The 26,980-nt window shown below is 38.5% G+C and overlaps 1 protein-coding gene across 6 annotated transcripts in view; it reads right to left on the reverse strand.

Moving 5' to 3' along the window:
- KCNQ1 (potassium voltage-gated channel subfamily Q member 1) overlaps positions 1–26,980 on the reverse strand; it is a 363,861-nt gene that overhangs the window by 127,304 nt on the left and 209,577 nt on the right. The window contains exon 14 of one of the 6 annotated variants that reach the window (XM_074884930.1): positions 25,077–25,227. The exons of the other annotated variants lie outside the window; for them this stretch is intronic. Within the exon in view, the coding sequence (XP_074741031.1) occupies positions 25,122–25,227 (106 nt within the window). The 3' untranslated portion in view covers positions 25,077–25,121. The remainder of the gene's footprint in view (positions 1–25,076; positions 25,228–26,980) is intronic. 6 annotated transcript variants of the gene reach the window in all.

Consider the following 26,980-nt stretch of genomic DNA (forward strand, 5'->3'; position numbering starts at 1 on the left):
AGCACAGTTAAATGGAAATGAAAACTAAGCTACCAACATCCAGAAGAGTGATTACAGTCCAGGATGGACAGTAATTTCAGGGAACACACTAGTAGTGGAATCAAGGAGGGTACCATTTGTGTTACACCTGTCCCAGAATCAGGGAATTCCCACCTCAGGTCATACCACAAAACACAGAGGAAACATTACTTAGGAAAGCAGAGAGATATCTTGCTTGGCATTAAGACTACTGTGATAATTTCCTTTTTTTTTTTTTTTTTTTTTTATGCAAGATCCCCCAGAAACACCCACTCTCAAGTGTACCTGCAAAAGAGGTAGAATCAGAAGCAGTTAACCAAACCCTCAGCTGGTTCAAATCAGAGCTCCACTTATTTAATTAGAGAGGCAATCCTGAAAGTCTTATTTAAAAGAGCACTGCCTCAGGCTCTCCTTTCCATACCACTGTGAGCCAGCTCTCTTCTCTAGCTGCCTTCCTTCACTTTAGTCATCTGACTTTCCTACACTTCCCAATTACCTTTTTCTCCCTTTTACCCTTAGGTTTTCTGCATCTATCCCGTGGTTCCTCCTCTCTGTTTTATCAGTCGTAAGTTACCCTCATTTTCACAGTCCTTCATAGCCTACTGTGATCCTAGCTATCAAACCTCAGGGGCATCTTCACTGCATGCCATTGCCCAATAATCATGCAAACGCGTTTCCCCATTTCCCTCCTTCCAAATAATACTGCAGGACAACTTTTTTCTATTTCTCCTTACTCTCTGGCTGCATAGCATCTCTTCACAATGGGACACAATTCAGAGAATATACTCCTCATATTTTGATTAGCACAAATGCTAAATAGCAACATGGCAAAATTAGGCTTTCAGTGTAGTTATTAGTCTTGCAATTGTGCTTTCTGTGTTAAACCAATGATAGGGATGCCCTAAAACCAAGCAAAAACATGCTCATTCAAAGTTTTGTGAGACCAGGTGTTTTTGGAGTAAAAAGGACTTGCCAAAACACATTAGCACTTCCTAGTAAGCACTGTGTAGATACACTGGTTGTACAAGACCATACGTTATTTCCAGTTTTGAATGATTACTTCATTAAAATATCCATTTATATAAGCTAATATACATAGTAATATATACATATGAAAGCATTTATTTAATCCAGGCAAGTAAGTTAATGCAAATCGCAGACAAAGACTGGAGAATAGTTTGATTTTGAAAACAGCAGAATCAAGAAGGTATTTTAAGGTGATGGGAAGTCAAAATCATGATTAATGAGGAGACTTTCAATAGACATCAGCAGTGATTCCTCACTAAAAATCTTCTGAGAAAGTGGGGAAATGCGAAATATGAAAAAGTGCATTGAACATCAGTGGTACTTTTCTACCAGCTACTTTTACACCTTGTATATGCCTTATATCCATGAGTTCTGCACAGACCAAGAGCAGAGAGGGGAGTAGGCTAACTGTATGCAAGAACGCTGAAACAAAATTAGTTTAAATTGTATTCTAGGGCGTCACAGAGTTTTTATCGGCACTGAAGGTACTAAGGTACAATGCTATCCTCAAAGAGTAGAGAGTTGACTTGACAGTTTACATTATTCCAGTCTTTAATTTCAGTCTTTATTATTACAACCCAGGTCACTTTGGGGACTGAAAGACAATTAGGAATTTTGAAATGATGCCGAAGTAGGCCTGGCCTTACCAAGTCCATTGAAGGGCCTTCTGTGCAGGTTTAACACTGCTTTCCTCCCTGGCTTCTACGGAAAGAGGAAGCAAGCCAAGTGTATTCTGCTCGTGGATGGTGCAGTTTCAGCTAAGCCAGGCTCTGAGGTGATACTTGCTCTTCTCCCTCATATGCCTTTTAATTCATATTCTTTTCCTCTCCTTGCAGTTTATGAAAGCATATTCTCACTGGATTAATCTACTGAGACCTTAATGAGAGCCTGAATAACACTACAGGTATTTGTGCAAACGGGCAATTACAACGATCTAGGCTTCTCCACATTTAAAAGTGCAAGTCCATGGGATATTCCTCCCCCCCTTTCTTTTCCCCTACATATTTTTATTACTCAAGACTTGCAAGGCTTTTAGAATAGAGAAGAAAGAACAAGCATTAGAAGAAAATCAAAGTTGCCTTTTCTCCCAGCACTTCTGAGTTTGTATTGATTTTCCTGGAGATTTGCTGATGAACAATTCATGTATCTTGAATTCCATTTAAAAATCCTATTAAATATCCTACAGTAAACAGCTACCAGGTTATCATAAGAGTTAATGTCACATCATTAATGCTGTTTTAAATACGAACCCACAGCCTGGTCAGAATGCAAGGAAAAACAAATCTTGCTTAAAATTCAACCAAAACCAGACAAATTGCAAACAAGTTTGGGTAATGGAGTAGGTGACTACAGGCGGAGAGACTCCACCCCGGAGTACCGTAACGGGAAGCTGTTAAAAATCTGTGTGTGTTTGCTGGCTTACGCAAAAAGGCAGAGCCAGGCACAGCCAGCTCCTCGTGGGCAGAAAACGCCTGATGACAGCGTGCACGGCACAGGGCCTCCGTTGTGCGTTTCAGAGGCCAGGCCTGATGGCTCTTGGCGAGCAGCTCTGTGGAGCTGTGGCTGCTGCTCGTCCTGTGGGCATGCTTGTCCCCGTAGCAGCACCAGGGTGAGACCTATGAAAAGCCACATCTCTTAAGAACAGCAGGGCTTAACACGCAAGGCAAATGTGCTTTTTGCAAGTAACTGAGAATTTCAGCCTCTAGGACTTCTTAGTAACACTGGATTTTTTTTTAACATACTAAATAAATTCCTAAAGATGCCCACAGACAACTAACTACAAAACACTTAGGCAAATCCTACTGATTACCCATCTGTCTCAGAGTTGCCTTATACCTATAAAAGTCTGGTCTTTAATTGAATCAGAAATCATTTCACTTAATCTCAGACCAAACCAGAAACAAATGGCTTGGTCTTTGGAAAACTCTCGGACTTTTCACATTTTAAAAGGCTTAAATATCTTTTCTTCATACTATTTTTTCTGTTTGCAAGCCAAGACCTAAAGCACCATGATGAAATGCCACAATAAAGAACATTTTCACAGAATTTCCAGTCTGAATTGGAAGCAGGAAAAAACAAACAAACAAAAAATCAGCTCAAACTCTTTTCCCACAAGACCTTCATGACCCAGTTTGAAAACTCACGAGATTCGGATGAGTCTGAGAGACTCTGTATGAGGCAATCTTTACTCAAATCTCTGAATGTTTATCCACTACTAATTTTATTGAGAAGACTAAGATGACATTGCTCTCTAGGATGGATTATCAAATTAGTATTGTTTGTCCTGTAACCAGATGGCCTCTTCTTAGGTTTAAGTTCAAGTCTAAATATACCTAAGTATACTTTCCTCTCTGTTTTCTAAGTTTAAATATTGTTCTCTTTTGAACAGCATTTACATGTTGGTTGTGTGTACATATACATAAACCAGATAAAATGGAGGAACAACAAAAAAATTATTTGTATTTGTATAATTAGGTGACTAAATTGAATTTGTACTGTTTTTTTTTCATGTAGTTCCTTTTCTCTCCAGTGCTATAGAATGTCCTGAAATGTTTTATCCTACACAGCAACCTGTACTGACACCTCTCGCTGCTGCTTCCCAAGGACACATTAATATCAAGCTCAATTATTTGGTTGCAGTCAGGCCTAAAATAAAGGCCAAATAAAATCAGAAATAATTTTTTGTATTAGAATGTTTTCTGAATCTGGGCTGAAGTGAATGCTGTTACGATGTATATTACTGAACGGCAACTGCAGGGTCCTTAAACAATACTTGCAGCTTCAGATTCACATTCAGATAAAATTTTAAGTGCTAACGTGTTAAAGACAGCGTTTTGTAGTACAAAGTGCTGTTCCAAAGCTTGTTTTTATCCTATTACTTGAAATTATTAAAGCAAGGCACTGTAAAAGTTCATCTTCAATTACAGTAAAGGGCATTTCTTAAGTAATTATAGCTGCATCAAAATTACACTATGTCCAAATTGTATCTGGACAGTCCTTTGCCATAGTGACTTCTTACGAAATAAGTATACCTAATAAGGCTAAAAAACCCCCTATCTGGTTTTCAAAAGATAGTTTTTTATTATTTTGAATTTCATAAACATGAACTTCTAGATAAAAAATTGAATCTCACTTCCTTTCATGTTAAACAGTGCACCACAGAATGATTTAGCAGTAGCAGTAGCACAATCCTTACAGTTTTAACAGAAAAACAGCTTCATTTTCTTCCCCTGTGTATCTATATAAATATATATATATTTTTTTGCTTGATTACTGTTGAGTGCTTCTACTGAACTACAGGTTTAGTTCACTTTTTTTTTTTTTTTTTTTTCAGGTAAGCAGAATATTAAAGCAGTTGCTTTGAAGGAAAAAAGAAGTGGAATACAAAATGGAGGAAATGCTGTATCCTGTAAAAGAGGTCAGGCCCTTTCAAGTTTGTTGATTCTTGCAAGGATTTTATATGCAGGACCAATGCGTAAGCTTCAAGGTGCTTTGCACTTAAAAGAAAGCAGATATACATGTAACTCAAAGGCCCAAAAGACAGAAGTCTAAGTACCCTGTTCAGTCAGTGGCAGTTCAGAGAATTTAAGTGAGATAGCAAAAATAACTGGTATGAATCCACTGGAATAAAAAATCTGCCCTATTATGTGTAACTAATACATGTTACTCGGTTACTAAGACAACCTTAAATAAAACATGTGGATTATATAATAACATATAATTGTTTCATTTCTGTAATGTACTCTCACCTAAGTAGATAACTGGCAATGAGGACTGAACATGAGAACTTTTGACCTGAAAGCACATAGTTTTTTTCTGAATTCAACAAGAATATACTCTCTTTTCTCAAGACTTCAAACAATTGACGATAGTAATGAACTTTTTATTAAAAAAATGTGCTTAGAGAAGATTGAATAGTTCTTGGAAGCTCAGGAAAGATATCCAGCATGGTGGTATCTATCTTTAAACAGGAAAAATGACAACATAGATGCTGGCATTGCCAGTGCTCAGGTCAGTGTTCAGGAAGTATCAAATGTGTAATCACCTGCTAGTGAAAACCAAGGGAATGTCAAGAACAGCATTTATGCTTTTTCTCACACATCCTGAAGTTAAGCGTTCATTCGCACCAAAGGCAAAGAGGTCAGAAGAGGATGTGCTCTAAAACTATTTCTCATCTTCCTCCATTTGCAGAGAGCTGTTCCTTCACAAGGGTTAGCACTGATTTGTGACAGGGTAAAACCTTGGCCTGCCGAAGCTAATAAAAGTTTTGCTATTGACGTCAGTGGGTTGGAATTCCTTCTATTATCTTTAGATACCTGGATAGCTGCCTGAACATCTGCTGAGGTTGTCTCTAAAAAGTCAAAGTGCAGTTTCTTAGAAATACTCAGATCTGCTGGTGAGGATAATTTCATCCCATTAAAAAACACTTAGAAGTTGCTGTGCCTCACTTGTTTGGTAGATTTATTATGGAGATCTCTCAGTTGAGAAAACATAATTAAATACTTTCTTGCTTCACATAACTACCTTTCCCAAGACCCCTGTCAAAATGTGGTATATTAAGTAACTTGCCCAAGGTTATATAGGAAGCCTGGTGCAAAGTCCCATGAAATTATTTAAATACCTTGCTTTTTTTTGAAATACCAGTCAAGGATGAGAACATGAGGGGAAAAAAGAGGGAGGTATATACTGGTGAACTAACATTTTTCTAGCCCAACATTTCCTACAAGCACAATGAATTAAAGTGCAATGAAAACATTGTACACGCACAAACATAAAACAGGTAATTTCCCAATTTATGATCAGATATATATCAATATTCAGCTGTAATATATTCAGGCATCTCTGCTTATAAAGGCACAAAGAACAAGCAGTGGTCTGCACAGGAAGAAAGCCCTGGTTTATGGTTAGGGCCAAAGCGCAACAGCCAAGTGCACCACTTCATCTGCTCTCAAACCTGCCTGTACAACAACTTTTCTCAGTTCCAGCTCTCCTACCTTTTCCTGTGCCAGTGAATGGCGACATTTGTGTGTCCATTTATAGCGCAGTGACAAAACAAGAATGCAAAATCTGTATTAAAACAGAGAGTTCAGATTTCTCTATAGCCGCCGATTTTCTCTCCACCTAACCCCTCTATTCACATTTCACTTCCATTGCTCACTTTTTGTATTTAATGTAGTTTTCTTAACTAAGCTTTGCAATTATACAGCTTTTCCTTTAAATTTGTTGTTCCATGCAAGAAATCAATGCATTTTCTAAAAATGACTGGTTTTATAAAAACAGGGTCATTGGCAGGAACTACACGTGCTGATGTTAAAAATAAATGAATGGTATAGTCTAAATTCATTAGTCCAAAGCAGAATTGACTGATACATAGGTGACATTAAACACTGTTAGGCCACATGCTCTTGCTATGTTGATGTTCATGAAGACTTAACAGTACCTGCCTGCCTCAAGGATACGTGTCCAGAAGAATGTTTTCATTCTTTTAATATTTCATGTTATCTGCAGTCACTTCAGGCAACTTGTATTCAGCTGAGTTAATACAACACAAAGCTGAGTTAATACAAGAATTTGACAGAATATTTTTCGAAATATAGCAAGAAACAGCCAGCCTTGCTGCCAGAATGTTCAGAAGGACGCAAAGCCCCTCCACCTCCCTCCACACCCCTAAAATCTCCTCTTCCCCAGACTGTGCAATGCACTTGCTTAAGGAAGCGTGAGGCATCACAACAGCAACAAAACATACAATAGTGTTTAACTCTGACGATAAGCTCAACCAAGCATGGTCAGGGAGTCAAGAAAGATCTTGTCTGAGAGGAAAAAAAAAAATGCTGGGAAGACTGAGGAACATAAAATTAAAAACTTTTGTAAATAACCATACTGTCAGCATGTTGGAATCAAACATGCATGGGGCTCCAAACTATGTGATTTATTTCCTCTTAAAGAAATAAAGAAAAAAGGGAAAGGGAAGCGTTTCCAGCATTTAAAGCATTAGGGGAAACTCAATGTTTTCTTTCAACTACTTGTTCATGGGAAATCACAAATCAATTGTCTTGAGGAGCTGGGACTTGAACTGATAAAATGACCCAAAATAGACATGATGAGACTGGTCATAAAAAGTCATGGGAGTTGACCCACGTTAAGGATAGAAAAACATGTCCCAGACGATCTTTTAGCTATGCATTTAGCACTGGCTGAGGAAAAGCAGGATTAAAGCTGAGGGGTTGCATACAGGTGACTTCCCTTCTCTCTCCTTTAAAACATGGCTCCCAGTATGAAGAGCAAGATGTTAATACTCATTCCATACAATGTTGTATATGTATGTTGAATTTTTAACTTCAACTCATTTGGACTGCTTTGTTACCTAAATATCAACAGTCATTCAAGTTTCCCATGGAGTCTGCATCCACAAAAAATGGATGCGTTTATATCAGAAAGACTCTCTCCAGGAGTCAGAAACAGAAGACATTCTCATTTAACTAAAAAATCTTGCAGTTGCAGTTCCACGTTGCTATGAATATATGAACGCTTCCACTGAGTGCACTGAGCAGTACCTCATACGACGTGAAGCACCCCTGTCAAATTTTGTAAAGGTGAGGCCTAAGGTGTTTTTCCCTCTTCTAAACTGGAAACCACTCGCTGAAAGACTGTTTTAGGAAAAAAAACAGATTAAACAGAGGACTAACACATTAATTTTGCAGAACTTGATGTCAACCGAAAGACTGTGGACTGTACAAATATTCAGCCAGGTAATATTTATATAGTGAAGTTAATACTTACAAATATAGTGATAAAATACAAAATACACAAAGCCCACGCAAGGAGACTCTCCAGATAGAGAGCCAGTGTGAGATGGCATATTTATATTTGAGGCGCTTTGTCACCTATTTTCAAATTTAAGATTCCTCTGATAAACCTACTCCACGTACTGAGGTCTTGTAATGTCCAAAGCACTTCAAGACAAAATTTACAGCTTCTTGGGAAATGCTGGTGTGAGTAAAAACTTCACAGCAGAAGCATGAATACAGCGAAGGGAAATACCCCTGGCAATTTTAAATTCAGATCAAACCTTTGTTACAAGCTCATTTTCAAAGTGCAGCACGTCACTAGCAATTTTCTATTACAGTGCCATGCTTTTAAATTTAAAGTGGTTTACCAGATTTATGGAAATCTGATGTACTAAAAAAATACCAACAACAAGCCACTATTCTTGCAATGGGTAATAATACTGTTTTTTCAGCTTTGCCTTCAGCACATCGATGTCACTGGTAGGAAGGTAGAATTCAAGGAGGAGAAAGCAAGATTTTACTTTTTATCCAGCTTAATTTGCCAAGTAATTCTGTTTCTTGTGAATTTAGTAACATACTACAGCCTTTAGTGAACAGTAATCATTGGAAGTATTAGGAAACAGAAGCTAAGGATTAACCTTGCATTAAAACTACTGTTGACCTTATAAGAGTGATTATTTATTAGTCTGTGAAAATCATGACATAACCTCACAGCTCATATAACTATTCAGGTGTATTATAAAAATAAATAAATACCATCTTTCTCCCACCACCAACAGTACTTACACTTGAAATCACTTGCACTTAAATCACTTGAAGTTTTAATACTGATGTTTAACACAAATACAGCATTCAGATGATTGTTAAGATTAAAAAGTAAATTAATCGGTAAATTTAATAATTGCTGCATGATTAAAAAACTGCCCACAAAAAAAGAAAGACCCAAGCCTGCTTTGTATTTAAGATGTGTAAGGAATTTTGCTTAGAATATATAGAGTTAAAAAGCAACTACTTGGTCGTACTCCTTGTTTGTGCAGCACCAAATTTAAGTCCAAGAGAGATTATGAGAAAATTTGCTGCAGGCTGTCAGACCTCATTAAGTTAATGGAACTGGTAAATTGGCACATTTCCAGCACATTGTAGAAAGAAAAGCGCTTTCAGCTCAAGAGTGAAGGAGATCTAGTTTCGGTTTGGCAGCTAAAGGAGATTATTAGCTATAAATAATGGCTGCACTAAGATGACTTATATGGGATTGCTTGATCAAAATGAAGGCGAAGAGACAAAAAACATTAACATTTTGAAACGAACGATACAGTCTCTTTGTTGGATGGAATCTAGAACAGCTTTGTAGACATTTTCCTTTTAAAGCCTTACTATTTACAAAATCATCTAAAAGTCTTCATAACAAGCTTAGCCACCACTAAACTCATTAATGGAGAGAAAATTCTTCACTTTGTTGGGTCTTTGAATCTCTTTAAAAGACGTTATGAAACCAATGGTTCCAAGTGAGGTGGGGATGTGCTGTCATGTACTCACTAATATAAAAGTATTATATTATTTTGGTCTGAAGTACTGTGGAATGTTTTCAGAGCCAGGACAGCAGAAGGGTGTCAGTACCCAGGCAGGGCAGGGAGCAGAAATCAGTAGACTCGGAGATGCTAATTTTGTGAGCGAACAGAGAAGACAAAATGCTGAAGAATATCACAGAGAGAAATTTCTCTTTGGATAATAAGATGTGCATGGTAAGACATTTTTCTTAACCAGATTTCTAAATGGTAAAAAGGCTTTGAACTAAAGAAGACCACATTATCCTCTGAATTTATACCAATAAGCCCAAAATTGCATATGTAAAAATTAACAGTAGAACAAGTGTCTGGATTGCAAACACTTCAAAATTCTGGGTCTTACTTAGATACTGAGATCTGCAAAGTTCAAGTCAAGATTTCAAACATTCCTATGGCCATGAACTGGTTCTATTTATTTATTTAGAGTTAGGTGTATCTCTGCTTTGAAGTCCACTGGGTATTCTTCCGTTCTTCAGTGGTGATGTTTTTTGAAACGGGTGTTGATTCACAGCACTAAAGAAAGTGCTTCTTTTGCATAGTGAGAACAGGAATTCTACTGTTTACTTAATTAATTCTTTCTTTGTCCTCTTATTGTTTCTGAGAAACACATTTTAAGGGAAAATTAGGCCAGTTTCTCTGTGTATTTTGGCCTCAGCTTCTCTGTCAAGTGGTTGGTGCAGGGGTGCGTATGCACCCGTGAGCTAGTTAAGTAAGAGCACCCGTCACCTTGCAAATGGCACTAACATCACATAGATCCCTTGTCAGCATCACACGGGAGCGACTTCTACTTCTGAGCAACTCAGTCCAAATTGAAGCCAACTACCTTCACTCATGATACAACCAATCTCCCCAGGCACCCAGACATAGTGGGTATAGGAGGCACTTCAATATCTGTACGCGTCTGCTTTTACTTTAGATTTACTGGTTAGTGGTGAATTCTGCCAAAAAAAGTAAACATCAGGTTCCCTCCTTACGAATAAAAGCTTTATTATGCTCTAAAAATTTCTGCACAGAAAAGGCTGCCTCCAACAACCAGCTGAGCTAAACATGAAAAAAAAAAAACCCAAACGAAAAAACCATTAATGCAGTAACACGCACTGCTTTCACCAGGGATCTGGGGGAGGAATACAGCAGGCTGTAGGAACACCAGTCATGTTCTGATGCTGTAGTGCCAGTTTGAAGAGTTAGGCATATCAAAAAAACCTTAATTCACTGCATCCCTTACACACAGGGTGGAAATTCTGCATCTAACACTATTACTTACACTTCCTGCCCCACCCCCAAAAACCCAACCTGAAACCACTTTTTATTTTTAATACTGTTCAAGAATAGCTTACCTCCTGTTGACAATAAAATGCAGTGTGTGAATGTTTCTGGAGGAATACTCACTAGGAAAATTTAGTGCTTAGCTACTCCGAAACATGACACCAATTTACTTACATGAAGAACAGCATTTCTTCATAAAGTCTTCTCTATCCTTTAGGAAAGGATACATGAAGATCACAGCTAAATAGTCTGCCCAGTGTTCGGGTTAAATAGAAAACAAAATTGATTGTCTCTTTCTAAAGCTCCCTGCATGACAGAAGCCAGAGAGAAGGCATATGGAGTTAACAGCTACTATCATGAAGAACTAAAGCTCACACATTCAAAAAATGTTACTCTAGCTTTGAAAGTTTTAACCTTCCCCCCCAGGAGTTAAGAAAGACTGATCACAGTTTCAATTTAATGTTAAATGTCAATTTAATATTTAAATGACTGAGTAACAAAACCCCAAGCAAATATAAACAGGCAGTTTCTGCCACTCATCTCACCAAATAATGCAAGAAAACAATTTTTTCTCTTGTAACTTTTCAAATATTTAAGTAGACTTAATTCTTTCCCATTACAAGATTATATACTTTATGTACTACAGATTTATAACAAAGTACCTCATTAAGATATTCAACTAATGCAGACAGGATCCTGGTCAGCAAATACACCCTGAGAGACCTGAAGCACTAAGTACCTTCTGATACTTTTCTCTAAACAACTAAAGTAAATGAAGTAAAACATATATGACAAGGTTCTCCAAACCTAGCAGCATTTGAGATTTTGCAGTCTAGTCAACCTCATCTTTTAACTGAATGTATTTGAACACTTATGGATTACACATTAAATTTAGGCAGATCTTCTAACCAGCTGAACGTTATAAACCTTGACAGAGTGAGGACTGTTCATACTTGTCATGATAAAGTTCCATCGCTCTTTTATATGGATACTGTAAGCCAGAAAAAGTAAACACATGCCTGAAGGCAGGAGTCTCCCGATGAAGGTAGAGTAAGAATGGTTATTGAAGGAAGTTATACTGGAGGTTATACTGGAAGGAGAGAGGGAAGGAGATGATGCTGTCCCATCCGCAGGTGGGGCGGGAGCCCAATGCCCAGCCACAGGAACAAAAGGCGGGGAAATGGGGCGAGAAACGAGGGAGCAGAGAAAGACAACTAAGAGCTGTGGGAGTCAAGGGAAAACCATTCAGGAAGATATTCGAGCACATGAATAGACTTACTTGATAGAGACTTGGTTATATCGTTCATTTCTTTGAGGAAACAAGTTTAAAACAGCCTGAATAAAGCGTCCTATTTTCAGTGCAAAATATTCCAGAAAAAACAATATTCAAAAATGGTAATATTGCTGCTTTTTCTGTAGCTGAAGGTGTCAGTATACTGAATTTTACTGACTTTCTAGATCAAACTATAACCTTGCATACAGCAGCGTTACACTGCATCATAACAACTGCCTTCCTACTCAGACATATTAACAGGGCATTCTTTGACCACTTGTCTACTGTAATTACATTGATTTCCACAGAAGTTTCAGCCACTTAGATTAACTTTTCTGTCCTTAATGTATTCCAAACAAAACGGAAGCCAAAATCACCTGTTTGCCATTCATCATCTATCTTTTGGGGGCATATGAAGACTGATATCCCAAAGATACAGTCATTAAAGTCCACGTGCTTGCTCAAGAAACAAACAAGATTCTTATGGTAAACTTAGTAAAATAAAAAAATCCTTCTTCAAATTGCTAAGCAATACACAGATAAACAATAGGAAAACAGAATACTACAGCAATCACACAACCTAGTCGCTCAGAAATACCCATCTGGCTATGTAATATCTGGGTGAGTGGTCCCTCAAGGTCAGCTTTGTGAAACACCTCAGTGCTTCAAGGCTGATACAATTTATCAGTGTAAATAAGCGGAAATAGTTTGTTCAGCTCTTCCTCAAACGCAGAAGCATTCTAAAAATCTTACACCTGCTAAAATTTTCCCAGAAGAAAAAAAAAAACCCTACATTAGTTTTGCACATCCCAAATTTGAATCTGAAGTTATTCCAGTCACTTCCATACATCCATTTCTTGGTGACATTTAATTTAATACTTGGAATTAAACTGAGAATAGAAGAGCGTACCAAATACATCTTATTATAGCCTCTTCTTTAAAAAAATAGATATATCTGGCACTGATTGAAAACTAGTGCCTGCATACACAGATCTAGGACACAGAGAACATACAGATATCCTACCCTCCACATATAGTCAGATATGTTTGAAGCAATGTATCATTTATACTCAAGGTAAGATAGGACAGAACAAATAGGCCTACATTCCTTCACAGATCTTAAATTTTCACCACTGAAATTAATTTTTTAGAACTATTCAGGATTAAAGAGAGGTCAATAAACCAATTACGTTGGGCAACGGTGCAAAATAAGTACTAGTAAAGTAATTAATGCCCTTTTCATTGTTTCATTAACACATCATGGAGTGTTAATAAATTGGGCTTTTGTCACTATCCGGTATTTTCTTTACAACAAATTTCTTCATTCCAATCCATCTTTTTTATGGCTCCCTGTTAATACTTTAAAATACCAGACTAATTAGATTTGCATTTCAACTGTTAAGTCACAAGCTCCATTTTCATCTCTGTTCAGACTCTCTATTTTCTGATATTCCTAATGAGGCAATACTTTTATTTAAAGGGTGTGATCCTTTAAAGAATTTATAGTGGCTTATTAGTTATGTGAAGAGGATCTTTCAGGAGTTCCCACGTATATCCCTTAAGCACAGCGCAGCGGCACACACATTAGCGATGAACGCTAGCACACCATTCAACCCAAGACCTTCTATAACCTGGAGTTCATCTTTTTACAGGATCAGCCTGTTTGAAAGTGCAGCACTCTAATTACCCCCTTCCCTCATATGATATTTTGATTAATTTCATGGGTTTGAAATGTGTTCACTTGATCACGGCACCAGTTAAACATCTTATTTACCTCCAGGAAAGGTGAAGAGAAAAAGCAGGACTGGGCAGTGTCGTCACCTATGGAGACTGCTGGGCAGAAAAGAGTGCTTCCTCCATATTTCAGCTGAGTTCTGTATCTTCCAACAGAACCACAACTCAGTAAGGAGGCCAGTGTCACAGACAGCAATCCACCCAAGCATTTTAAAAAGTCACCCACATAGAAAGGGTTCCTTTTCTGTAAAACACAACTTATCTCTTTCCTGTCGGGAAAAGGAAAATGGGAAAAGACAGTAATTTCTCTCTGGCTACATGAACTGATGTCGATTTTTACTCTGAAAGGGACAGAAGTAAATAACTTGAGCACGTGCCTTTGAAAAGGAAATTGCAACAGTAGGAGGAGCCCTTTTGGTGAAAACACTGTGTAAAACAAAAATCTTTTAAGGAATTTTTCTTCCTGGAAAAAAAAAATAAAATAAAAAAATGCTAGACTCTCCAACCTAGCTGCTTCTACTGAGATTTACAGAGAGAAAACCAAGGTCACACCAATAGCAAGGTCGGACCTCATCATATATGTGGAAGAATGAGAAAGTTCACTCCCAGCAGGCAAGCGAACCAAACTGCAGAACAACTGGGCTTCCTCCAGCCCTTGAAGGATCTCTGCAATCCAGGCCTTCTGTACAGTAAAATACTCTGCATGGCAGCATTGTGAATTAAATCAACAGTCAGTATCACTGTACCCTAAATGTTTCTCACGCCTCAGAAGCAAGAGAATGCTTGGAATTAGCCCTCCATCATCAGATGCTGAGATCTTACACTTTGACATAAAGGCTCTGATGAGTTAGTATACAGGCAGCACTGAGATCTGATCACATACGTCAAGTGTTTCTGAAGCCAACAAGAATTATGGCTGTATCTTAAATGTAACTTTGGCCCATGTACATTTCTGGTCCTTCTCCCACTTCTGAGTAGCTTGTGGTGAAAAGAAGGAAGGGATAAGAGCCAAGCATGCCAAATGCAGCCTACATCACCACCTCTGCTTTACTCAGTGGTGAATGAAGTCATTAGCTTGAAAATCTGGATCTGGAAGAGGCTTTAGAAACCACTCACTGCCTCCAGAATTCCACCTGGGAGATAATTTGCCAAGGTGCTAAGTGGTGACAGAGCCAAAGTGCCTGGTTCAGCCAGCCCAGCTGCATGGCAAGAGCCTCCTGCCAAGAACATGGAGGTATGGAATTGCAAAGTCAGACATAAGACTGCACAATTCCCACAATCATACACCCAATTTAAATCCCTGCACTGATGTCTGTAAAAGGCCTTGAAGAAGAAAAGCATGATGCACAATAAGCCCTAAATAAAATTATTAAAACCAACACTTCATGAAAAGAGATTAATTATGCTATTACAGTTTGCACATGTGAGTTTTCCATAAAAGTAGAAATCTGGGCCCCAGTTCAACCAAGCATTTTAACATATGTCTAACTTCGAAGTACACCAGTAGCCCCATTTAAATTAATGAGATCACTCCTGCTTAAAAGTTAGGCATGTGCTTCACTACTTGGGGCCTTGGGATTAGAGACACAGGCACAAAGAGACAGGTACCTAACACCTCTTTAAGCATCTTGATCTCAAATAGTGACATGTTTTCTTACCTCAGAGGAATGTAACCACTTAGATACCAAAGTTTCTGCCCATAAACATCACCTACACGCCTAAAAGTCTGCCACATGGAATGTGCCAGTATGTCCTGATATTGTCCCACAGGTAGGCATCTACAGATTCTCAGGCAGACTTCTCCAAAGGCTACTGATGAAACCTTGCCCAGACCTTGGCTTTGAAAAGGCAGTATCGACTCCTACTGCTTGCTGGGTATTTAAAGCACTCACATGGGAAGAACAAAACTAAATTTCCCTCTTCCTTTTCCCAACTTTGCTCAGTACAAACAAAATTGAATGGAGATGACTCCAGTTCTACAACTGCCCATAAAGCTTTTAACCCCTGTATTGAGTTTAAAGGGCACTGAGCTAACTTTGAGGGACAGGGTTAAATACCATAAAAATTCAGGAGAAAAATGAAAACAATGATGAAAAATTATTGTTGAGTTCTTCAAATAAAAGATGTTAGTATATCCAGTTCTGAGTGAATACTGCCCTTCATGGAAACCAAAGGAAACATGAAATTCTCTAGACAATATCTTTCATTAGTTCCCATTGCAAACACTGTTCTTGCAGTTCCTTTATTGTATATACTTTTTACTGACTTGAAAGCACAGTTAATACTATCTGCACTTACCTCATTTGTTTAGATTGAGGATGAAATATAACAGCAACCAGACCTTTATGGCCTATCCGATAGTTTATGTATCTGAAGATATTTATTACTTTTATGCTCTTCATTCTTTAAAGGGTTGCATGGGCTCCTCTTGAACTGTTTTATTTAAAAGTTAAATTCAAGGTGGAAAACAAATCACAAAGCAAAAAGAGCTCAAGATTTCATTTTTTTTACTCCGAACAATGCACAATAACTGCCCCTTCCTGTAGCCACAATCATTGCAGAGAAACCAGGAGGAGGTTCTTTTCATTGATTTATATTCAATTGCCATCCTGAGAAAGAGACCCTACAACTGAATTTTCCTTCCTGGAATGGCTTATGGATTATGTACTGGCACATGGATTCATTAAAAGAGAATCAAAGGAAGCTTCTTAGAAAAAGAAACCCCTCTCTTCCTTGTTTTAGTGTTGCATATATTATTTCACGACACACAAAATCTGTCAGGCTCTTAGTAGTCCTTCTAGTGAAGTATATACTTCCACAGATCAAATACTTTTTGTATTTTCAGAACAATAGAGCAGTAATTTTTTCAAAGTCCAAGTAACCTGCAGATTAAAACTACACAAATATTGACGTTTGGCAGCCAGAGCTTGAGAAATATCTGCTTTGCTTTGCAAGCGTCCTACAAGTGACACAACTAGAAGCCCCCAAAAGCCTTCAAGAAATAATAATGGGAGAAAGGAGGCAAGTCTGGCAGACAGAGAATATCATTTTAGGTAAAGAAACTTTGCACCTGGTACCCTCTTTGTAAAAAAAAAAAAAAAAATTATCTGGAAATAAACCCTACTTGAAAAATCTGGATAAAATGAATACTAGAGAGAAAGTAAACCACTTATCTTTTTGGAATGAGAACAATAGGGCTTTTTAATTACAGATATTTTATACAGAAGTGATTCAAATGCTACGTGATGAAAGAGTGAAGTATGGAAACTAGCAGGAAACTTGTGAATGCTGCATTTAACAGCCACGTAAAATACCTTTATTACGTGACGTCCTCTTGCGTGAAAGCCATTGGTAAGTTTTTCTTCCTACATTTAATAATATCCACTTGCTATTTTACTCTGATTCGACATTCTGTTACACACACACATGTGTAGATACACTCCTTGTAGCTAGCTCTGTGAGAACTCTCCATCTGGTCTGCAAACTGTAGAATTTCCTTTCCCATCTATCTCAGAAATATAGTCCCATGACCCACAGGTCACCATCTGCTCAGTTACACTGGCACAATGCCTAGTATGCTTGAGGTAATGCCACCATCCTTTCCTCCAATTGTAAACTCCCAACAAGGCAGACATCTACCAGAGTGTTTGCACACAATGAGGCAGCTCCCAGTGAGATTATAGTTAAGACACCACAGAAATTCCCTTCATCTACAGTAGCCTAGGATGTGGGAATGACCAAAGACACATGCAGTCTCTCTTGATCAAAGGTCATTCTAAGGAACAAAGCAGTCAGTGCTGATGTGTCCAAGATAGCATAATATAACACACACACATAATTGTGTCCAGCATGTGTGGTTCCCCCCCAGTTCCTCTCTTAATGATCTTTGCTTCACTCAGTATTCATTTGCGTACAATCTCCTATTCGCAGGATGCCCTAGAGCAGAACAAATTATACTAAACATAACTGAAATCAAACAAAGTTTTCATTGAGTACCATTCATAACATTTACAAACAAGTCTCTTGTGTTAAGTTTCTCAGAAATAATTGGCAGGTTCAGTTTTACACAACTAGATTTTCTTTTTTTTTTTTTTTTTTCAGGTGTACCTATGCACTACAGTAATGAAAAATCTCACATGACTTATTAAGAATAAAGGCAGTGGAAAATTGAGACCATTTTTATATCATACAAAACAGTAGATAGGAATAAATATAAAATTTCACCAAATTAGTCAATGCGTGCACAAAGATATTTTTCCTTTTTTTTTGGCACACATTATTAGATATTAAAAAAACCCTGTGATGAATGGATGTTCACCAGTTTCTGCAGTAGACATTAGAGTTTGAAGTTTTCTTTTAAAGTGACTCCAGTAGCTTCAATGGAATTACTGCAGGTTGATATACTTACTCACTAAAAGCCCTCATAAAAATTAGAATTCAGTGTTCTGAACTTGAGATAAACAGTATTTTTCTGCTTTTGTGCTACAGAGGTAGGTCTGGTAATGAACTGAGAAGTGCATTCGTAATTTACCTCTCTATTGTACTTCCCTGTTCTGTCCCACTGCTCAGAAACACTCCGTGCAATTTTTGTTATGCACTTATCTGTGGTTCACTAGCTAGCAAGTGTTTTGAAACAGCAACAAATCAAAAGCCCACTGGCAGAACAAAACCGAAATAGGCCTTTTTCTAAAGCATTGTGCAATTTGTAGCACGTGCTTCTCCCTAAGCCATCATTTCAGCTTCATTACTCAACTACGTAACACTCTGTTCAGGTAACATTACACTGGCAGAATAATTTCAGCAACATTATGCTTATTAATCTTCAAGAATGCCAGAGCTAAAAATAAAATCCAAACAGTGTGAGAATCTAGGCAGGGTTACAACAGCATTTCTCAAGGGATCAAAATGTCATTACCTTTACTCCTTAGAGGGAATTTTCATCTCAGTCCTTAAATCTTGCAAGAGGAGGGGTCAGACCTCCAGCTGGCCGTGCATGCATGTGCTCATATGCCAGCATAGGTGTTCTCATCTGCACAGCCATGCATGTGCTCATATGCCAGCACAGGTGTTCTCATCTGCACAGCCATGCATGCGCTCATATGCCAGCATAGGTGTTCTCATCTGCACAGCCATGCATGTGCTCATATGCCAGCACAGGTGTTCTCATCTGCACAGCCATGCATGCGCTCATATGCCAGCATAGGTGTTCTCATCTGCACAGTCAAGCACGTTAAGAGCGATGATGCAAAGCTTCGAGGTCTGTAGCCTGAATTCAACCCACACAACTGAAGTGGGTTTGGGTGAAAAGTAAGACACAATGAGGAGGTTACCAGCAACTCTCTCCCTTTTTAACCGTAGGAAAATGATCTTGTCACCAGAATTACATGGGAACTCAGGTCCTTCTTGAAGCATTCCCTGACAGCACTAAATAGCAGCATCGGTGATTTAACCCAACGCTCACCTCTGCTTTTCATGAGAACGCACCTTTTTCTTTCTAACTGGATTTAGCCACAGCAAACCACTTAAGCTGCACTGTCAGACGAGGCTCCTGGGATTCATGGCATGTCAGTCTCCAGGAGGTAGATTCCAGCTTGTGGGGGGTAGGGGACAAAGCTGCCTACAATTACCTGTTTCTAAGCAAGCCAAGTACCTAAACAGATTGACTATTTTTGGTAATCCAACTAAATATACACTTACTCTGGTGTCTTAATACCTTTGAAATGGTCTAAATTCAGAAGAACCAGAAGCATAAGTTATTGGAGAGGGAGCGCTGGAGTTGGTGGTGGTAAGGATGTGTGGGTCATTCCTACATACACATGTATGAGAATCATCAAACATCAAGGAATGAGGAACAGCCTTCTTAGCTGGAAAACAGCCGTAAGTAACTTGACTCCTAGAGCCTTTTCCTTGTTATATATTTGGAGTTAACTGTTGATTGTGCTAGTTAAGGTCCATATTATTTCTCAACCTCTACTAGTGTTTCTGCATGTGACTGGACCACATTTTCTTTTCATGATGTTAATTTGCTAAATCGCCTTACTAAATTTTAAATTAAGGGACAGTTATGGCAAGTGACTGGCTACAATCTTCCTAATTACTTCCTGTATTGCTAATTAATATTCAACATCCAGGTGTCAGAGAACATAATAGGAAAACAGTTTGGGTAGATATAACCAAGGGTTTCACATGGGCTATAAAACTCCGTAGGATAAACTTCTGTGTCTTTCAGATAAAAGCATACTCTAAGTGTATTAACATTAAGAAGGTATTTGCAGCAATTACTATAGGAAATTAACTCTGAAAAAAATCAAATTGCATGGAGAGGTTACAACAACCCTCTGAGCAGAATTGGGAAGGAACCAGATGTTTACTTCAGAGCGTGACATGGATCCACATTCTCATGTATGTGTTCTGCCACACCACGCTCCCTGCCCCAGGGGTCATCATAACTTGTCCTCATGCACGTTTCTCTGAAACAAGCTTGTTACAGAATTAACTGGTTAAAAGAAAGGTGACCATACAGAGCAGAAAGATGGCTCACAGATGAAATTTATTTTTCCCTGGCTCAGTGTGTTTATTTTTTTGCTTTGCTTAGACCATTCCCGTAACATTGTTGGAATATAAATGTAATCCACAAGTATGAGACTAGACTGAATGCTGATTAATATAAGTGTCTTAGATCCACAGCTTCGTGTATGAGCTAAGCTTGGGTCAGAAATGCCAAGTTAAATAGTGGCACAACTCTTAAGAAATAGCTTGTGACTTGGACAATCCATAAGGAATCAATAACAAATTAAAACCAGTCAGTAGCAGTGAACTGAATAAATGAATCATTCTTCCCAAAACAAACCTAATAGTAAAGTTCATTTGTCTATCAGGAAATTAGTGCTGTATTTTTGAAAGGTGCTAAATTACTTTTTAAAGATATCATAAAGCTGATATTGAAAACCAGAACAGTTAAAAGGCAGCTTTCCAAATTGCTTCACTCTTACTTAATAGGTAAAAGTGCCATGTTTATGCATAGTATTTCATTCTTCAAAAATGGGTAGAAAATTCTTTTGTTTCGCTTTTGAAATGTCTACACAGCACAGCTTTCCCAAGAAGCCTTCTGGAAAAGTTTCCAAAGGATTTGGGAAAGATTATAAAATAATGTAATTGTGGATTAGCTCTGAAGCAGTAACTGAACCCAGAATACCACTGGAAAATGGGCAAAAAGAAAGATGTTCATTATGCAGTGTTAGCTGAAAATCTAGTTTGATAGGAATCAGAGCTAATACTTTTGAAATTTTTCCAGGAATTCAAGGAATTGTGACTAAGTATGAAATTGTTGTTCAGATTTAAAGGAGTACAACATTGGGTTATTCCACATCAAAATAACATTTAACTAATTTTAAATGCATGCATATTCAAAATGTTGGTACAAGAAACAGAAGGGAAGACGTGTATTAAAGGATTTTAATAGCAAATTTGTGCTAATAGACTCCACCTTAATTGAGATTAATTGCATTCTCATTCTGAGCGATACAACTAAAATAATATTTAGCAATTAAACAACTCTTTGTTTTGCTGACAGCGAGGTCATCGGGAATCTTTCAATGAGCTTTGAATCAGTTCCTAACTCCTGATTATATTTCAAGGATGGTAACGGATTGAGCAAAATGTTTTCTTATTCTGTCAAAAGGCCAGTTCATGTAAAACTGACCAAGAACTTCTTTTCTTTTGGATGTTTAAGTATTTCCTTGTATCCTTTCACATTATTACACCTAGAGAGCAACCTCTTAGCTGAGGTAGCTCTACCACTGCTTACAAGAACTGTTAGAGCTGGGCAGATCTGTGCAACCAAAGATCCAGCCCCACAGCTCAACCCACAGCATCAAAACACAGTGCTATTCAGCAATTTGCGCCATGAAATATACTGCAAAGTGTACCATTCTGCAACTGCTGGCTTTTTCCTCCAATACCACAGTCTATTTCTTTTTACTACTGCGGAGAAAATTCTAAATATGTTTACACAAAAGAATTTACTCAGTAGAAAACATTGGCTTTCCAATGCAATTTTTTTCTCCCAATACTCCACTGAAAATTTTCTATAAATAATTTTTTCCTCCAATTAGCATGTGTTATAAGAGCAGCAGAAAGATCATAAATTATTGTAGCTGTAGGCTTTTCAGTGTAATTTATTACTGAAAAGTCACGAGCACTGCTTTGGAAATGCCAGCCTGTGAATCTGTAAACCTAGGAAATTATGAACTAAGCTGGTCTCTTTTCCCTGAGGTCAATTAGAAATGACACCAGCAGACTTCTCGGTGACCTAGGGAGATTTATAGCTTACCATGTTAGGCCTATGGTTCAGCCAGAAGATTAAGATCAGAACAGCACCTGGAAGACTGTCATCAGTTAAGACAGGCTGGACCAATGGCTCCAGGCTAAAATGTGCACAGGAAAAGAGGTCATGTCACATAGCCTTTGTTTTTACCAGGGCTGAGGCACAAGGGGAAGGTACGTTTGAGAGAGCTGGGCTAACAAAGGTCTGTCTAATATACGGGCATCGGACTGTCCTGTAACAGGAACACAAAGGCAGCCAGTTGTCAAGGCACTCTGACTTCTCTCATTACTAAAAGTCACCTCCAAAGATACTCACTGCTTGATGAGGCCTCGTGTGATTTGCAAACCTTGTTCTTTACTGCTTTTCCTTTGTTATTTTTACAAGTGCAACCATTAGCTGCAGAACGCCTCACGTCATAAACCCTCATGATTTAGGATAAAAATTTGATCACTTCACTCTGCTGTGAGAATCTTATAAGAAAACAAAAAAAGCTGTGTCTTTTAGCCACTCATAAATATTTTATAATTTGGTAAGAACAATAGCCTACAAGGTTAAAGTTCAGGTCTGTAGTAGTCAACGAGATCCTTGCAAGACAATAAAAGGGAAAGCTACCCTTTGTTTTATAACAACTTTAGAAACAACTTCACCGAGGCGGTGGAAGCTTACAGACTTTCCATTGTATTCAAGTCATTTGTGCAAGTTGCCCTTATTACAGCTTTGATAAATGATGTTTGCAGTGGAAAAGCTGTTTAGTGTTTCTAAGCATCGTAAGTATTTAGATCCATGTCAGGTACTCTCAACACGCACATACAGAATAGCGCACAACTTAGGAAGCAAATGTCATGTTCTCAAGTGACCACTGTTCAGGCTCAAAGAAATATTTGCTTAATTTCTTCTACTGTATGTAGGCCCAGCTAGGAGGACAATTAGAGAAGAGGAGAGCAGATCATGTCTGGGTTCTCAGTGCCTCACTGTCTTTAAAATGGGGATAAAAGGAGACATCGGATTCACAGTGCCATGAGGCTTAATTAATGCTCAGAATGCTATTTATAAGCTGGATAACTGAAAGCCCTGGACAAGTAATTAGTAAATTTTGTTACTTTTGAGAAGTCAGTACAACAGGTAAATTGTTTGTCTCCAGTTTTTTCTGTCTTTCACAGTATAAAATTAAGCCCTCTAAAAAAAATTTGAAAACATCCTGAGGATTTACTAAGTTAAAGCCACTGTGTTCCTCATTTTGTCATTCTCTCTCTGTTTATAAAGTCATAGGCAATAACTCTAGACATGAATCTGAACACTAAGCTGTATTACTTATCTACCAGATTAAAACACATCTTGCAACATGCCACATGCCCAGAAAAGATGAAATCCAAGCTTTTGTTTCCAGCTTCAGATTTGTGGATGCCACTTCATAGCCAACCATTTTTTGTGCATTTAGGAAGGAGAACCAGCACATGTCACGATATATATGACATCAATCTGCTAAGCACTAGTGTTTTGAAATGGGTCTCTCTGAAGTTCTATACATACAAATAAATGTACTATCTATAGAAATAATACTAAACACCCACCTGCTTGATGGAACTGACCAAGAAGAAAAAAAAAAATTACAATGAAGTTACAGGCGTAGACTTGGCAAAGTCAAGAGAGACGTAGGTGTAACCGTGTCAGCCTGCTGCAGCGTTCATACGCAGTGGCTTGCCCAGCTGTTTGATTAGACAAACGTCTGATAATAATCCTGGGATACCAGATACAAGCACAGAGTGCAGTGCTTTTCTTGATGTTTATTTTCATCGTTTGTGAACATCACAAGTCTCTACTTCCTATCTTTACGATGATCTGTTCAATACGGACTTAAACCACACTTAGAATATTACTTTTTCCTCAAAATTCAATGTTCCTCACAGTGTATTAAATCTCTCCACAGTAACCACAGTCAGTATAAAATTTAAATGTTTTTAAACATTTCAAGCTGTCACATCTATGTCCTCCATGAGATCAGAGAAGGAATACAGTCAAACAGCTCTTCTTCTGAGGCAACTTTTCCCAAGTGATGTAGTCCAGAGACTAGCTTGTTGGCATTTGTTATTATAATCAACTTTCCATAGCTTTTACCAAGGCATAATCCTTCGTATATGTTTAACCAATGCAGATAGATTTTCAGGTCATACAACATAAAACAAGTGCACAGGGTGTTATGCATCATCAAGAACACAGTGGATAATGTTCAGTTATCCACTTCTTTTCTACTCCAATTCCATCCCCTTGGATGCTCTCAACTCTTATTTGAATGACCCCAGTGTTTTAGTCTTAATAACCTTCACAGCAGTCCATTCCAAACATTTATTACTCCTGGGTTAAAAAGTATTGCTTAGCTACATCTGTTCTTAATTTGCTTTTGTAAAAGTTTGAGGTTTTTTTTTTTTTTTTTTTAATGCACTATTTTCAATGGAAGAAATATACCTAAAAGCTCTACTTAGGGAAAAAATTACACAGGCCAATGCATGTAAAAGGGTGTGGCAAGCATGCCTTTTGTCAGAAAGCCTAATTAATGGGCACTAGCTGATATTAAGAGCTTGTGGGCTTTCTTGCCAGAGAAACGTCTGTCATTTCTGTGGACGTCCTTCACTCAGAAGTTGAAATATATATATACAAAAGAAAAGGTTCATGCTGGGAATCCTACTGTTGCTCTTATTTAAGTATGTGATGAACAAGATATCTTGGACACATTCAGTTCTTTTTCCTTGCATACATACCACAGACAGCATGTGGCAGACTGGTCTGGTACTGCAAAGATACCAGGGTGGGTGGGGATCCTGCAGCTTCAGCCGCTGTGGGCTTCGGGCAGCTATGCAGCCCATAAGCACTGCTGGGGAATCTGATGAAAATTAAATTCTCTGAAGCTGAATTAATAAAGATATCTTACACTGTGATAGCCCAGAGTGTGATTTATATACAGCCAGCTTTGCTCCTACTTGCTCGCCCTGTTTTAATGCACGTGCTGCGCTCATGGCTATTCTGGGGACTGGACAAGTTTCTGATCAGCTCAAGGGGGCTGAGAAGGTGGGATGATAACGCACCTCGGTGCTCCTTTGCTCATGGGCCATCTGCAATAGGTGGTTTTTTCAGCATTGGTAGAGCTGTCTCAAAGATAACCCGTGGGCATTGTCACACATTGACAGATGCTGCAAGTTCACTGAATCGTTCCTGGCATGGGCTGCCCTGGATAAGCTGTAATACAGGGCGGGGAGAAAAAAAAAACAAACAAAATGAAATACAAAGTTCCTGCTAAGCTACCAAGCAAAACCAAGAAGAGTCACACAGACACATTTTCTATTCCATTTCACATATCATGATTAGTAACGGCTTCTGCTTTCCTCTGAGTCACTCTTTGAAAGAGCACTTTTTAATGCTTCAAGGAGTAAAAAGGACTCGCTGCCCACCGAGACGGAACTTTATGAAAGTTCACATCAATCGACAGCAGCAGCAGCAAAGCAAACCGTGCTCCATCTTGCTTCAGTGCCCTTCTGGCACTGCTCTGATTGCAGCGCAGACAGTAAACAGTAGTGTGTTTGTGTGCAAATAGCATTCTCCTGAATGATGTCTGCACCTGTGTAAACTGACATCAGTATCTTTTTTTAAAATTCGGTTTATTTAAGGAGTTCACAAGAGACACCTGTTCCATGTACAGGCACAAATGACATTCAATGAGCTGAAAAAAAGTATGTGTGGGGGAGGAGGGCAAAAGCGGCTTGCAGGGCTCTGTATGCAGGCATGTTTATATCTCCTGGTCCTACAACAGACAGCTGCTGTTGCTTTAATTTCTGGTCTTCCTGGCCTGGTATTTGCAAAATAAAAACCAACTACACTGAGTTTTAAATACTGGCATGTTAAAGTAAATACATAGATAAATAGCGGGGCTGGAGAAACCAGCCTGGCCCCAGCCATCATCTCTGAGAACCGCAGCCCCCCATCTCCCAAACACTACAAAATACAGGTGGCAAAAGCCTCAGCTTGACAGCTTGTGCAGGAGCTGCTACGGCTGATTTTCCTGCTTCACCCTCAGTGGCCATGCTCTGTTCTATTCTAAGTCCTTTTCCAGCTGGCACACTACCTGGATTTGGTTTTCTTTTTTTGGGGTTTTCCCAGCAGGCTCTGAAGGTTTGGTCTCCAAGCAGTCACACCGTTCTGCAAGGACACCGCTCCCATTCGGGACCCCTGCCTCACATACAATAAAGCTGGAAAAGACTGTTCCTGCTCTGGAGGGAATGGAGAGACAGAAGCTGTTCACATCTCATTTGACTAAAAGCATTTTAAAGAAAGCAACATTGATAGTCGCAATTGCTACCCACCTGCTTGGTTCTCTTTTACTGAAGTAACAGTTTTAAAAGTGTTAGAAATGTTTTTTTCAAACTCACTGTTAAGATACCTGTTTTTCAAATGTGGTAAACTGGAAATGACTGAAATAAGGAGGGATAATTATCTCTGGCTTACTGGGTGCAAAGAAGAGAAAATTTCTGCATTCATTAACAAGTGGCAGACCCTATTGGGTCGATATTCTACATAAACTATTCCCCAGCCTGCCCAGAGGGAGCAGGAGGCATCAGGTCTGCACCCCCAGTATGCAAAACTTTTCAATAGAGGATCAATGAGACAAGATGATTTACAGAAATGAAATCCATTAGTAGTCAAAACTGAGGGAGAAAACTAGCTGGAAAGACAAGGATTCAATGTAAAGAAAGGTATTTTTAGAAAATTCTGTTGGCAAGGACAAAGACTTCCAGATGACTGTGGTGGGCAGTGAGGAATTAATTCCCACATCCTCTCATCTCTGCGGGATAAGAGACAGGGACCACCACTGCAGGAGTAAAGTGAATGCACAGTGGAGAAACTGAGAGTCAGACACTCAGAAATGCTACGGCAGGAAAATTAGGTAAAACTGAAACATAGCAAGGTGGAACAAGATAACTGAACGTGTTTAAAA

Source organism: Strix uralensis, chromosome 15 (genome assembly GCF_047716275.1).
Source record: "Strix uralensis isolate ZFMK-TIS-50842 chromosome 15, bStrUra1, whole genome shotgun sequence".
NCBI lineage: Eukaryota > Metazoa > Chordata > Aves > Strigiformes > Strigidae > Strix > Strix uralensis.